Source organism: Urtica dioica, chromosome 12 (genome assembly GCF_054948205.1).
Source record: "Urtica dioica subsp. dioica isolate 48M chromosome 12, U.dioica_male_clone48M_v1_H2, whole genome shotgun sequence".
Lineage (NCBI taxonomy): Eukaryota > Viridiplantae > Streptophyta > Magnoliopsida > Rosales > Urticaceae > Urtica > Urtica dioica.
Genome location: NC_142767.1, coordinates 3,735,934 through 3,751,278, shown reverse-complemented (window position 1 = coordinate 3,751,278; position 15,345 = coordinate 3,735,934). Strand labels below are relative to the sequence as shown.

Genomic DNA, 15,345 nt, shown 5'->3' with positions numbered 1-15,345 from the left:
TCGGCTTTGCTTAGTCTATAAGCGATATAAAAATATCGGTTTTGTCCGTTTCATAAAAGTTAAACATCTACAATTCAATGAATCACCAATAGTAATAATATCCACTCTCTCTCTATACGTACATCTCAAACCTGTTCTCTCGCTTCTTCTGATACAACTCGCCGGCGTAGTTTCCTTCTTCAGATTATTCGCAGAATGGGTTTCTATTCTTCCATGGGAGGTTTAGGGAAAATCAGAAGCGACTACTAGGCCGCTCATCTTCTTCACGTCCTCTCGTTGTCGCTAGTACTTTGTAAGTTTTATTTAGTTGTCAATTCTCTCTTCTTCTCTTTGTCGTTTGGATGTTATGCTTTGGGTTATAGTTTTCATGTTTTTTTCCTCTGATTTTCTTTATGCCTAAGATATATTATGTGTTTGGTACACCATGTGTTTGATAATATGCGCACAAGAAAAAAACTTAACAAACTGTTTTATGGGTATGTAAGTGTTCCTGTGTTTGTTTGGTCCACCTAGTGTTTGATTATATATGCATAGGAATGTTTAATGAAGCTTTTTGGCTAACGTTTTGTCCTTTTGCTCCTTTTCCTCATATGAATACCTTCTTTTGAATGTCGTCTTTTCTGATCAGCAGTATAGTTTTCAAAATATACTATTTGCAGTTTCCTCAGAACAAAGTTCAAACGTGTTTATGGTTTTATTCTTTTGTTTTACATAGATATATAATCACACTATACATTAATCATGAATCAATCGACTCTTATTTGAATTTTTCAGTTTTTTTTCCTTGCTTTCATCTGCTTTGTCTTCCATCCTCTTTCCAGGTTTATCTTAGAAACTCAACAGATTCTTTCAATTGTTTAGTTTTAATTTATCAGGTATCTTGAAATAGCATCTTTCTATGTTTGTTCTTGTTTTTGTCCTGTATGAACCCACAAAAAGAATAACTACTGATAGCAACCATACAGTTTTCTCTTTAGATTTAAATAAGCGTACTGCTTTACTTAAAAAACTCAAAAACTTAAACTTTCTCTACCATCCATCCTTTCCAAAATGCTGCCTCCTTCAAATACTATCAGCCAAACAGACTCTCTCCCATAAATAAAAGCATAACCACATAATTCCAGAGAAATTTTCGAAGGCGTGGAATCATAATTGATAGACTCTTTGACGCACTGTCGAAGGCGTGGAATCCACGAGAAATTTTCTCCATACAACATCCCCAACCTCCCTTTCTCCATACATTTTGCCAATTGTATCTTTTTATCTTCTCTTTCCTTCTGTCTTTTTTTACCTAAATCATTTGTATCTCCCCATCCTCCCTTTGCTTCCAATCAGTGTATCTGGATGTTTTATTCTGTAAGTACATCTGTATTTGTTTAAAGGTATAATTTAAATGTCAGCGTTTTCTCATCTCAGTTCAGTCTCCTCACTCTGAAATACTAGAATTAACAACGTTGTATCATCTGGTAAAAATATATCTCATAAACAAATATCATCTCCCTATCCTGATCTTCAAATAAACTTTCAATTCACAAATACATCTTAATTTTTCAAAGATATTTTATTACAAATTAACTCCTGCCATGTGTCAATCCCCCTTATTAATAACACACTCTGATTCAAGGCATCATATAAACCTTATTTTGATGCCTGAATTTTTAATTTCTACCTTCGAGTTTAATATTGCAGGAATTGGAAATTTCTTTGGATTGTTTTTGGAATTATTTGTATACTTTCTCTAACGTTGCTACCGGTTTTATATTTCGGATTTGGGAATATTATTATTATGTAGCTTCAGTTTTTAAGGTTTATTATATGAGAGTTAAATAGGTAGCAGCGAGGTAAAGATTCGTTAGTCATGTTTTTTCTTCTTTTTTGACTCTTTCATTCTCATCTCATCTCTTGTTTAGACATAACCTGCCACTACTGCTGATTGAAGTTGAACTACAATATTAAATAGCAGCTTTATTACTCTCAAAATATATACACTTACAGATCAAAACTACCAAAACAGTGAATCTGTGTTGATAATATCTTCATCTGTGACTATAGAGATGTGAGAGCTACGCTAAGTGATGTGGTAGAGTGTACATCTTCACTCTGGCGAACTCGCTGCCAACGTTCTCGATATTACTGGATGGCAAGACGTTTAATAAACAAGACTTCTCCTTGTTCCTTTGTATCTCATGGTCTATTTGGAGTGCTAGGAATAAAAGGCTCTACGAAAAGTACAAGACGACACAAAAAAATAAATAAAAAATAAAATAACTACTTCGTAATTTCTCCAAGTTAATGAAACCCAATTCTTGATTGAATGAATTGCAAACGCCCAAATTTTGTGACAAGCTCGTCAAGACCACAAAAAATGTCAACTGAATACCACTCTCCTCCCACGGCAACATCCGACGCATCGCTATCAATTTAGGTCACTCAACGAATCGCCATCCTCTCTCTCTACTCTCTGTTAAAGAAATTCTCCGTCCAGTTCCAGGTAGTGTCTCTTTCTCTCTTCTGCCTCCACCCACCACCTTCGTTACAAACCTTATCACTGCTGCACTATTGAGTGAGGACCACACTGCTTTGGTGCAGGTGAGCCTCAAAACCATATGGAGATAAAGTGCATACGTGTCATTTACTGCTTTGCCCAACAACCTCTTCTATACTCTTACTATATCAAGCTGATGTATTTGTCAAGGTTTCAACGTAGATTTGGTTTGTAACCAATGTCATTTTGCCCCAAATCCCAAACTTTTTAGGCGATTTAACTAATGGGCATCAAGTGTTCGATAAAATGCCTCTACCCTCCTGACTTGACCTCATCATGTATTGACTGAATTGCAAATTATATCTCTGCAGAAAATGAGCAGCTCCAGAAATCTACAGGTATGGAAAATGGGGGTACTCAACTATTTAGACGCTCTCAAACTTCAGGACAAGCTGGTTATCGCCCGAAAAGTCAACAAAATACCTGACATTCTTCTCTCACTGCAACACCCCCCGACCTATACTCTCGGAAAACGGAAGACGGATCACAATCTTCTAATCCCCGAATCGGAGCTCAAAAGCATCGGAGCTGAACTATGCTATACTCAAAGAGGCGGCGACATAACCTTCCACGGCCCACGCCAAGCGATTCTCTATCCCATAATATCTCTCCGCGATCTGAAACTCGGCGCTCGGAGCTACGTCGAGAAACTCGAGTCAACGATGATCGAGCTAGCGTCTCTGTATGGCGTCAAAGCCCGCTCGGGAAACAAGTGCGAGACCGGGGTTTGGGTCGAGGATAGAAAGGTAGGCGCGATCGGGGTCAAGATTTCGTATTCGGTCACTTCCCACGGGCTCGCGTTCAATATCAACCCCGATTTAGACTATTTTAAACATATCGTGCCGTGTGGGATTGCGAACAAAGGAGTCACGTCGTTGAGGAATGAGGCGAGCGTGGCGCTTCCGAGCGACGAGATTGTTCAGGAGCAGTTGGTTTCTTGCTTCGCAAGGCAGTTCAGCTACGATGGGGTTTCATGGAAAGAGGGTACGTCTGAATTTGAATGAGAAGTGCAGTGCTTAATTCATATTTCTATTGCAGTATAATTTATTCATTTATTTATGCACATAACCTTGGTCATGTTTCTTTTATATGTATTCCCAAGTTCATAAAAGTCACATGAGCTAAATAAAGATGATGATTTGTTTGTTGATCAAACCTTGTTTGACAACAAAAACCATGTTACTTTCAATTTCAGGCATTCAGATACTAGAGCCATATTTATGTGTCTATGCTTAAAAGAAACTTTCATTTATAAGCAATAAGCAACTTGATAAGAGGTTTCTGTATTGTCTTACTAGATTTCTGTTGACCTTATAACGAGGTTCCTTCTGTGGTCACCTTATAACTTAAGAAGGTTATAGACTGACTTAATTAATTATTTCAAAGCGCACTCTCTATTGAAATGAGTCATGTGATACTACACGGTTTTGTCGTTCTGAAAATTCCCCAAAGATCTTGTTCTCATTCGGCTGGTACGTAAACACTCAAAATTGTTGCAAGGAGAAAATAAGTTCCAAGTTTTACAAGTGTGTCGGTCTTTGCTCAAGCGTCCACAAAAGGTGCAATAACTGCATTTTTTGGTACTGTGAGGTCCGAGTTTCATTCGTGCATAGCATAGTTTGACTTGGATGCTTTTGAGGTTCGATTAGGGAGCTAATAGATTGTAATTAGACATCTTTTTTCTTCAATTTCGCGACATATTTCATTCTACAATTTTTACATTAATTTAGTAATAGATTTGTTAAATTTTCATTTTTGTTTGATTTTTGACTTGATTATACCCGACTGATAATATTGGTGTCAATATTCATTGAAAGTTTTAGTTATATCATTGATATTTTGCTATTTATGAAATCCGGTTTATGAAATTTCTCATTTAAAAGTCCAAAGGTTTGCTAAATAAAAACAAAAACAAAAAAATGATCGCCTAAATTTTGGTCAAAATTTCGAAAAACTCCTGATGATTTTGGTGGCAAGTAGTCGGTCTTATATTTTCATATATTTATTGTGTTGTGCATTCTTCCTGCTTTTTTTATTGATATATATATAGATATATATATATATATATATATATATATATATATATATATATTTTTGAAGAAGATGAATTCCTAGGTTCTTTATATGATTGTCCAACCATTTCCTAATAACCCCCTAGAGTGTAGCCCATTCGATAAATTTCAACAATACAATTGTGAACATTACTAAAAGTGTTATAATCGGAATATTAATAACACCTAACAGACTAAATAAAATACCGACCAGGTATTTTAGCATGAGAAACGCAATGAAGCATAAATTAAGCTTCAATGCCGATTAAGTCTAATAAAAACTTCTCGGCACAATAATAGACGTCAAGATAACGCTTACTTGGCCACGTAAGCACAAAAGAAACCGCAAAATAACTGAATGGAAGTTATTTTGCACGGTTACAAAATAACTGACATAGAACGTGGGTCTGATCAACATACCTTCAGGTAGAAGATATAAAAGGAGGAGAGGAGGACGAAGGACGGACATACTGTATTCTATATACAAAAAACTATATTCTTATTGAAGAACTTCTTGTATTGAGATTCGTCTAGTATAAGAAAAGTCCGGTCTTTGTATTCAATTTGTTACAGGTTATACAATCGTCGAGACAATTGTTGAATCTATTTTTAGACATCAACAATTTGGCGCTAGAAGGAGGGGGGACTGTCGAACCAATGGCGAGTTCATCAGCGCAACCAGGGTCAAATGTGGAAGGCAATCCTCAGGGTGACGAACGAGAGCAAATCTAACACTACAATAGGACGCTTCCTTTGACGAATGATGAAATGGCAGAGATGCTTCCACAATCTTCTCTTCATGAGATCTTTCGTGAGATGTAAGAGCGTCTCACTCTCCTAGAGAAGAAACATAAGGTTTTGGAAGAACAACTCAAAACCAAAAGGGTCTCGAAGCGAAATTGTGACCCCAGAGGACGACAGACCCCACCATAGGGCAGGGAAAGAAGTCGAATATGCTGAAGAAAGGTCTAAGAAGACCAACAAACATACCAGGGATAGGTACGAAAAGGAAAGGCGCAGTACCGACAGTTCCGATTTACCCGCTCGATACTTCGGAGATAGGTTCCAGCCATCTGACGAAGATCCACAGCCAAAGAAGGCTAGATCGAGAAATGCCCGGACTTCACGATTAGAATCGGACAATGAGGAATCAAAGAATACTAATCAATCCAATTTCCAAAGGCTTGAACGCCGAATAGAGGAGGTTGCATTGGGACGAAAAAAGAAATTTAGGGGTGAAGACTTTGTTTCCCCTTTTACATCAAAGGTGTTAGAATACCTCCCACATCGTGGCTTTAAAATGCCGAGAATCCCGCCTTATGATGGCAGATCCGATCCAGGAGAACACTTAGATACTTACAAATCATGGATGGCCTTACAGGCGCAAGCTCGCAAGTCATGTGCCAGGCTTTTTCAATAACACTTTCTGGAACCGCTAAGAAGTGGTATCGAAAGTTAATGCCAAACTCAATCGGGTCATGGAAGCAGATGTGCGAGATCTTTATGGATCAATTCGTCGGATCTCGGGCAGGAAGAACACCTAAAGAGCGATTATTTGCTATTCGGCAACAGTCAGATGAATCTTTAAAAGATTATATCAACCGTTATTCCGAACAGGCGATCTTGGTGGGCGACATTAATGAAGATTTCAAGCTATCTAGCATTACATCAGGGCTGCGTACTGATTCGGCATTCTGGTGGTCTTTACATAAAACAGGTCCGAGAGATTACAACGAATTTCTCCTAAAGGCTCAAAAATATATTAATGTCGAAGAGGCCAAGTTTGCAGCGGAATCAGTTGACATGGCCTGTCCTACAGAATTCGAGAAGACGCATTAATTTTTTCATGACATTCGGAATTTTCTCTAAGGCGATCGGTATTTTAAGTTTATTTCTACACATGTATAAAATTACTAATCGAATGATAAAATGCTGAATGCTCCCGAAAAGGCCGATTGATTCTGAAGAAGGAGAATGCCGACAGATTTAAAATGTTTTGAGATTTAAACAATTTTGAAATATTGACAGTTTTCGCGTTCGCTCCCAAATCACAAAATTCCGAATAAATAAAGTTTCTCAATCATTTAAGAACGCTAAGAAACTGGGGGGCAGTGTTATAATCGGAATATTAATAACACCTAACAGACTAAATAAAATACCGACCAAAGGTATTTTAGCATGAGAAACACAATGAAGCATAAGTTAAGCTTCAATGCCGATTAAGTCTAATAAAAGCTTCTCGGCACAATAATAGACGTCAAGATAACGCTTACTTGGCCACGTAAGCACAAAAGAAACCGCAAAATAACTGAATGGAAGTTATTTTGCACGGTTACAAAATAACTGACATCGAACGTGGGTCTGATCAACCTACCTTCAGGTAGAAGATATAAAAGGAGGAGAGGAGGACGAAGGACGGACACACTGTATTCTATATACAAAAAACTATATTCTTATTGAAGAACTTCTTGTATTGAGATTCGTCTAGTATAAGAAAAGTCCGGTCTTTGTATTCAATTTGTTACAGGTTATACAATCGTCGAGACAATTGTTGAATCTATTTTTAGACATCAACAAAAAGTAAGTTTTTAAATATCATTAGTCATAGAACAATCAAATGGCTGTGTGGACAAAGGGTGAAAAGAGAAAGAAACAATAAAGAAAAAGGAAGAGCAAGTCGCATCGATGATACAATGAATCCACTTATAAAAATTGTACCGATAATAGAAACAAAATTGAGCAAACAAATGTTTTCGGCGTATTTTATTATCTGCCAAAGATTATATCAAGATTGAAATACCGTCGGAAACCAGGTTTTGGACAAATTCCAGTATCGATTCGAATCTCCACACTAAAGCCGGTAAGGAAACGATCGAGAAAGTTAATTAAAATGGAAAATGGAAAAAAAAAATCAATTGAAAAAAACGATGTGTCATAGTCTTATCGGATTACGAAGTTATAAGAAAAATGAATGGGCACTTAATATTCTCACTTATTATATTATATAGATATAGATATAATATATGTATATATTCCCATATTCTATCCTATCCTCTTATGCGAATCAACTATTTGGTTATATTAAATGCTTAAATGTAAAATCTTCATGTAAGTGTTCTTTCTCTTGGCGATTCAAATTTAAGGAGAGATTTCTGACCCGCCGGTTAACTAGTGAGGGTATAGTGTTGGTGATTAAGATTATAAATAGAACTAGATATCACATCATACATCGAAAGCTTATTGGATATTTTAATCACCCTTTATCCATATCGAAAGCTTATTGGATATTTTAATCACCATTTATCCATTTTGATGTACGAATGTGTATGATTTAAGAACTCCCTATGTCTAATTTATTTGACATATATTTTGGTCTGATTTTTACGAATTAAAACTCAAAAACACATTGTAACATTTGAAAATCATTTACCTCAAGTCGAAAGAAAACCGATCATAAATTGGTTTGTGTGAAAGATGTAATCGTGGCAGCCGGTTAGAGTGTAAAAGAGTAACCTCGAGAGATAGATTCGTGTGTGCATTTAGTCTACATAGCAAATAACATGTTCATTTCTTTAGCATAACAAAATATGACAAGACAATCAAGTAACTACAGGTTGGATTCCTTTTGGCAGACGTTTCATAACATTAAATTCCCAACAGCACAAGTTATACCGACAGACATGTTCTACATTGTCTGCAAACAAACGTACATATATTACGCTCATAAGTTCAGATGAGTACCAAATAGTACAGGCAAGTATATAACAATCAATGTTATTCCTTTCAGGTAAAGAGGGATTATTGAACAAATGGCTCTCTGCTGCAGAAATATAGCTCCTATGAAATACAACAGCGATAAAGAACCTGAGCTATATAAAAAAAAGATGAGGAAAAAAACACAAGTAATCATTCCATACTCGTGTGAATTCCTCAGCCTGGCAAAAGCAAAACATAGCTTTATAACATGCATGTGACAAATCGGAAAATGTTATGTTGCTGACATCTAATAACAAGGAGGAACATTTTACTATTCTGTTCCTTCAGTTGTCCCTTTTCAGAAAAACAATTTCTGAGATCGGCTCAAACTTGTAGTTATTCATCTTCGGATTTTCGTCATTAATTGCAACGAGCTTGATCTGCAAGTTTAATACATGGTTAGTTAAGAGCTTTGTTATTATACAATTACAAGTGTGGTCTGTCTTTTATCAACTTTTGTGTTGCGTACATGAACGTGTTTTTACAAACCAAGATACTAGCCAAGCCTGTTCGAGAAACGGATAACTTAGAAGGATTTAAAACTGGAAATAAAAATACCATGGTAAATCTGTCTTTGCCAATTAAAGCGAGTTAGGGGTGTTTAATTATGCTCTCCTTTTTCTTTTCTTTTTTCCTTTTTAGTCAGCAAATTAATTCTACTAAAAAACTTGAGAATGTTGTAGTACACTAGGAACTGAACGAATATTTATCTCTTATGTCTTTTTACCCATAATATATTGAAAGTGATTCTTCAAAAAAAAAAAAAAATATATATATATATATATATATATATATATATATATATATATATATAGATATTGAAAGTGCAATAAAAATGGTTTTTGGTAAAAACCTCATAGCTTCTGAGCAATTCTGCAAACTGTGCTGCTATGGCTTTAATTACAAACTTCTGGCCAACACAGGCACGTAAACCGGATCCAAAAGTAAGAAACGCTGCGTCAGTTTCTGCTGCATTAACAACGAACGTGTTCGCTTCGGGGTCTTCCCCTTCGCCTGCATCCCAATAAGTCAACTTCAAGAAGATTTTTGTATGCTACTTATATTTAAGATGCTATATATTGAGCTTCTGATTTGTTCAATGGGAAAATAAAAGAAATTTGTAACTAACTCATCTTAATCTTAACATTTGGAATTTAGCAAACATTTAAAAAGTTATGGGAAAATAGCCAAATGTATGAGGTGCCAGTTGGGGTAATGAGCTAAAATTCCAAGTGTCCTTACATCAATTTAGCGTTTTTTTCTTTAGATTCTTCGCTTTCTCTCTTTTGATTTTGAATTCGTCACTTTCTCTCCTATTTTTTTTTCAAACATTTTCATCCAAACTCCAAAATTCCATATCTATCTCATATGAACTCGAAATTGAGTGATTCCAAATTCTATGGATTTGTGGCGCCGAGTTCTTCAAAAATAGACTCATTGTGTTGGATGAAAAATAATTTTTAATGCCATAGATGTAGAAAAATCACGTTAATACTTTAGATAAAATAACTGAAAATTTTCGGAAATTATCTTATAATAAATGAAATTTATTGAATATTTTTGGAAAAGTCATTACAAACACACCTAAACATGACACATTAAATATGATTTTTCATCAAACACAATAGATCTATTTTTGAAGATCTCGACGCCATGAATCCGCAAGATTTGAAATCACTCAATTTCGAGTTCATATGAGATAAATATGGATTTTTGAAGTTTTTATGAAAAAAAATCTATGAAAGAAAGTAGAAGAGAGCCGTGACGAATTCAAAACCATGAGAAAGAAAGTGACGAATTTAAAAAGCTAAAGTAATAAATTTTTTATTTATTAGTTATAAGTCACATAGACGTCTTGGTTATTTTTCTAAAAGTTTAAAAGTTTACGGACATTGACTATTTCCAAAATAAGAATAATAAGAATATTTTTGTTGACTTATTAAACTACACCGCCCAAAATAAAATGTTACATACGAACCTGAGAGTGGGGTTTTGAGCACCGAATCCGGTGTCTTTGAACTGTGTAACAGAAAGCGATATGGAATAAATTTACAAGTATCGCTTCCCCAGATAGAATAATCCTCATGCACCAACTGTACAGACATAACAACCGCAGTTCCACCTGGTACCGTCTCCCCGTTTTCAAGATTCAATTCTTCAGGAAAAAATTGAAAAAGTAAACATAAAATAGTGAAAAGTCATGTCCTAAAAAATAAAATAAAAATATGTAGAAAGAAGAATGCAGACAACAATATTAGTCGGCATGTCTGGCATGCTAAAGTTCACACGCGAAAATAGCTTCGCTCACATTTTATGCATCTATTATAGTATGAAACTGAGGCGAGTAATATAAGTAAAATTACCAGAGTCCAGGGAACATCTCTGAAGCAAAGGTCCAGCTGGAAGAAGACGGGAAGCGTCATACACAGTTGCTAATAATAACGGCATCTTGTATAAACTTTGATCAACTGGCATCGTTGAATCTTTCTGTGCCTTGGATATTTCAGTATACATCTGTGTTCAGATAACAATAGCAATTACATAAAGATAAGTACTAGAATATAGCACGAATTCGGATTCAATCCCAAAATTCAATTCGGTTACTTAAAGAAACATATAAACAAAAGTCAATTTCATTTAGAACCTCCTATACTTCCAAGTTTGGTGTATAGTATTTTTTGTTTTTTGTTTTTGGAACTACCAAGACTGATATCGTAGAGAATTTAGTTTTTCAGCATGAATAGATTTTTGAGTTATTTATATAGAGATACTCCCATTGACTAAGTATGTACTTTAGCACAAAGTACAGCCATTCAACCATACATGGAAAAACCATAAAATTGGCATCCGGAATACAATGTCGATTATTATCATTCCACTTATATCTATATTAAGCAGGTAAAAGAAAAACGTAAAAGCTCTAACACCCCTTCACATGGAATCTACATTGTTGAGAGCGGAAAGTTGAAGAGAGTTACCTTGTCTTGTAATTTAGGGTCTTGGACAAGCCTCACCAGGATATTATGAATCAAGCCAGACATAGTTAGGCATCCATGAAACATCATGTCCATAATATCACCAAAAAATTTATCTTCCATCGCACCGATATGCCCCTTCAACGATGCACCGTCTACAAAAGGCTTCTCTGCAGTTTCTGATTCAGAAGACAGGTTCCGATCAACACAGAGAAGCGGATTGTCACCTTTTCTGCTTTGTTGAATAATGTCCTGCGTTAAGCACTTGAGCTCGGTGCACATACGTTGGTACCTCCTAAATCCTCGCTTCCAAAACGGAGTAATATTGTAAGAAGCCCAAAAGCATGCCTCGTTTGCGATCCCGATAAGAAGCTTCTCATACACATTTGCCCTAGGCCACGTCAAAAATGCATCTCCAAAGAGTGTGGTGCCCAATACGGTAAAAGCCAAGTGTTGAGAAACCCTTTTACAGGTAACACTGCCTTTAGTCATGAACTTATCAATTCTCTCCATGGCAACAAGAAATTTAACAGGGATCACATTTGCTCTCTCAAGCAGTCTTTCGCTTAACTCTGTTCTTAATGCTTCTCCTTGCTTTTGCTCCTGCACGTGAAATGAAGGAAAATGGGTTGTTTTTCAATGGAATGCTAATAATTTATATCCGTTGAATCCTCAACTTAAAGTATGATACATAAATAATTTTTCTTCTATGATGGTATCAAACTAGAGAAATTAAAAGGTAAAATACTCTACAGGTAACAGGGTGGAAGCTATATTGTCTAAGTGACTTTGAAATACCATTCATTAATCTCAAAGGTGCATAATAGACACTGAACATCATTTTTGTGTTTCCATTTTGAAGAGGTTTTATTTCTTAGGCAAACAATTTATGCGCGAACACACCATCACAACCTTACAAGCGCCACAGTGAAAAAGAAAAAAATAAAACTAGGGGCGTAACGATAAAATAAGAAAAGAAAATGAAGTACCTCACTGAAAGAAGAAACAAAAAGACTAGATCTTCCAAAAGCCAAATCGAATGCCTTCCCGGTTGATGGCATTTTATCCGTGGCCTTAGATAGCAGATATTTGATGATTTTTGGATCTTTGATGGACACTAGAAGCTGAGTCGCACCTAACCACAGCTTCACCACCGATCCATACGTCTTGTGCGAATTCGAGAAGACCTCTACAATGCCGAGAAAATAAAAACATTCATCAGCAAAAATAGGGAATGTAATTATAACCTAACTAGCATATTACTTTATAAACAATTTCGTGTGATAACGGAAAAACACTTAATTCTTCCATCTATTGATAATCTCTGGGAGTCCAAACAGAAGATATAATCACAGAAAGATGACGCACTAAATAAATGAAACTATGTACTGCTTTCAGCTGCTTCCGATTTCCTCTGTAATCCCTCAGATAGGTAATGAAAACATCTGATCAACGCAGAAGATGCAAATTTTTCCGCCTTTTACTTTTCGTTCACTACGGCTATTTTCATCAACCAAACGGAAAATCGTACAATAATCATGAAAAATTCTAATTAATTTCTAAAAACACTTCATACTGCTTCCATTTACTGCTAATTGTTCAACAACTACCGGTGAGACTTTCCCGGGAGAGAAGGTCGCAGTGTCCATAGAAAAAGTTACAGGGAGGTCCTCCGATCCGACCGGCTTCTCTCCATAGCCTGAGGAGCTTGATGAGCTTGGCGAAGAGGAAAGCAGTGACGGCTATCAAAGAAACCCAGAGGAAGGCGTTGAATTCTCTGGTGGCCAAGTCTCTGAGAAGAACCTGGCGAGTGTGGTCGGAGAAATGGCAGGCGTCGGATATCGGCGGGAAGAGAGCGCATCGAAAAAGAGAGGTCAGAGTTCCGAGAGAGGACGACGGTGGGAAAGAATCTTCCATTTTTGGTTCATGGAAGTTGGGAATTTGATCCTGACAAAGCATAGACTATTTCCTACATAGAATACGAGTATCTATTTAATTATTTATTTTATTTTTATTTTTTTATTGTAATTTATTTAGTTATTTGGTGTGGACTATTTGTCCGACTTTGTTTTTTTGTGTGTGGAATTTGGATCGCGTTGTGCATCTGCCACGTGTATCTCAATTATTCCGCACAACGGAATTTCTCATTTCGGTTTTTGAACTTGTAAAAAAAACCTTCATACCATTTACGGAAGCTATGGTAATTTTACAAGGCTGAAAGGCGATTACAGGTGGGTTCACGACGGCGGTGGTGCACTCGACTTGCGAAGCGGTGGTGATTCATCACTGAAAATATTATTTGTATTTTTGCTAACTTTTCTTGGTGTGAGGTTATTTTTATTTTTAGACTTGCCAAAAACACTTTCATCACGTTGATGTAATTTATAACTCTTCTCTCCCTCCCTCTTCCCTCTTCACGTACAAGGAGAGAAATGATTGTATTTGACTTAGCTTATTAAGCTTGATTTTAACTTTTTCTAAAAGTTAAATTATATTTAAGTGTTTGATAAAATTGTTTTTTCTAAAAACTAAAAAGTGTTTTTTTGAATATTTTAACTAAAAAACTCAAAACTACGATTTGAAGCTTTTATATGTAGATTTAGTTTTTGGTTTGTAGTTTATCTCTCTTAATTTTTTTTTTCTCTTACACTAACTTTTAATTCTAATTATCTTTATATGCTTTTATCAAATAATTTTTTTAAAATCACCAAAATTTATAATTTATTTTTTACAATCTATAAACATCCTCATTATCTTCATCATCATTTTCTTAATTATCCTATTCACCTGATGAGGAAGTACAAGTTATTAGATTTTTAACTAACCATTGAAAGTAACAGGTAGCTCAGAAGAAATATATATTGGGTAGCAGTTTGAGAGCAAGGAGGAATTGAAGAAAGATATCCACTTGTACGCTCTGAAACATAATTTCGAATTTCAAGTGAAATCTTCTTCGAAAAAGAGATGGTGTGTTCTATGCAAATATGAGAAATGCACATGGAAGCCGAGGGGTGTCGTGCAGTGGTCTGATATGTGGAAGATTACGTATTACGAGAGTAGACACTCTTGTTCACGTGTCGTTCAAACAAAGGGCCATCGAGGAGCTGCACCATGAGTCATTTGTCATGTATTTAAAGATAAGTATTTCATTAAATCTATGACAGAGTATTCGGGGCATAAAATTAGAGAATAAGTCAAGACAAGATGAGGTGTTAACATAACGTATCTTAAGGCTTGGAGATCCAAAGAGCAAGCTATTGGGTATGTGTGGGGTACACCGGAGCAATTCTATCAGAAGTTACCGCCTTGGCTATACATGTTGCAGAAAAAAAATACAGGGATGTTAACTGACTTTGTGAGAGATGGTGACAAATTCAAGTACGCTTTCTTTTTTATTGGGACGTGTCGTAGAGGGTTCAAATCATGTCGACCGGTCATATCATTGGATGGTGTATTTCTGAAGACAAAATATGGTGGACATCTGCTTTGTGCGATTGCAATGGATGCGAATTCATAGTTATATCCACTTGCATTTAGAGTTGTAGACATCAAGTGTCATGCTTCCTGGATTTGATTGTTTGAGGAAACTGAGAGAAGCTATCGATAAAGACGTACTTGATTTGGTGTTCATATCCGATCGACATGGTCGCATCATACATGATCTCAAAGTTGTGTTCCATGGTATCCCTCACGGAGCATGTTACCATCATTTACAATTGAATGTCCATCATAAGTTCAAAACTGAACTGATAATTGTCGCTATGAACTATACGACGCTACTTACGCCTTCAATAAAACAACATTTGAAGTTAATTTTAGACAGCTGAGACGAAAAGATGTCGAGATAGCAAAGTATATAGAAGAAGTGGGTTTTGATCGGTGGACCAGCTTTCTTTCCTAAAAAAACGGTAAAACTCTACAACTTTTTGTTGTCGATTTGAATTTTTTTTCTCTCACTTTTATAATGTTGTTGATTATACAAAAGTTGCTATTTTTATATAGGTACGACCTAATGAAA

The 15,345-nt window shown here is 35.9% G+C and overlaps 2 protein-coding genes across 7 annotated transcripts; one reads left to right on the top strand and one right to left on the bottom strand.

The window, feature by feature from the left end:
• Nucleotides 1-76: 76 nt before the first annotated feature.
• LIP2 (lipoyltransferase 2) lies at nucleotides 77-3,839 on the top strand. Of its 6 annotated transcripts, none has more exons than XM_089603349.1 (4): nucleotides 77-292; nucleotides 2,053-2,491; nucleotides 2,590-2,695; nucleotides 2,857-3,839. In XM_089603349.1, exon 4 carries the CDS (start codon nucleotides 2,860-2,862, stop codon nucleotides 3,547-3,549), a length of 690 nt encoding a protein of 229 aa, XP_089459475.1. In that variant the 5' UTR covers nucleotides 77-292; nucleotides 2,053-2,491; nucleotides 2,590-2,695; nucleotides 2,857-2,859; the 3' UTR covers nucleotides 3,550-3,839. The 6 variants fall into 6 exon arrangements, with proteins under 6 accessions (XP_089459475.1, XP_089459476.1, XP_089459474.1 ...); XM_089603350.1 differs by having other exon boundaries at nucleotides 2,590-2,712; XM_089603348.1 differs by lacking the exon at nucleotides 2,590-2,695.
• A 4,423-nt stretch (nucleotides 3,840-8,262) lies between these two features.
• Nucleotides 8,263-13,319, bottom strand: LOC149378674 (uncharacterized). Its single transcript, XM_089603579.1, has 7 exons — nucleotides 12,938-13,319; nucleotides 12,317-12,516; nucleotides 11,331-11,930; nucleotides 10,716-10,866; nucleotides 10,331-10,507; nucleotides 9,206-9,366; nucleotides 8,263-8,732 (listed from the first exon to the last, which is right to left on the bottom strand). The coding sequence occupies exons 1-7, from the start codon at nucleotides 13,284-13,286 to the stop codon at nucleotides 8,637-8,639; spliced, it is 1,734 nt and encodes a 577-aa protein (XP_089459705.1). The 5' UTR covers nucleotides 13,287-13,319; the 3' UTR covers nucleotides 8,263-8,636.
• Between the last annotated feature and the right edge of the window lie 2,026 nt (nucleotides 13,320-15,345).

Coding starts and splice junctions, on each gene's coding strand:
- LIP2 (XM_089603347.1), top strand. CDS start 2,860: ATGAGCAGCTCCAGAAATCTACAGGTATGGAAAATGGGGGTACTCAAC.
- LOC149378674 (XM_089603579.1), bottom strand. CDS start 13,286: ATGCTTTGTCAGGATCAAATTCCCAACTTCCATGAACCAAAAATGGAA. Junction 12,517..12,937: donor CTCCCGGGAAAGTCTCACCG/GTAGTTGTTGAA, acceptor TCGGCATTGTAG/AGGTCTTCTCGAATTCGCAC. Junction 9,367..10,330: donor GCTCAAAACCCCACTCTCAG/GTTCGTATGTAA, acceptor ATTGGGATGCAG/GCGAAGGGGAAGACCCCGAA.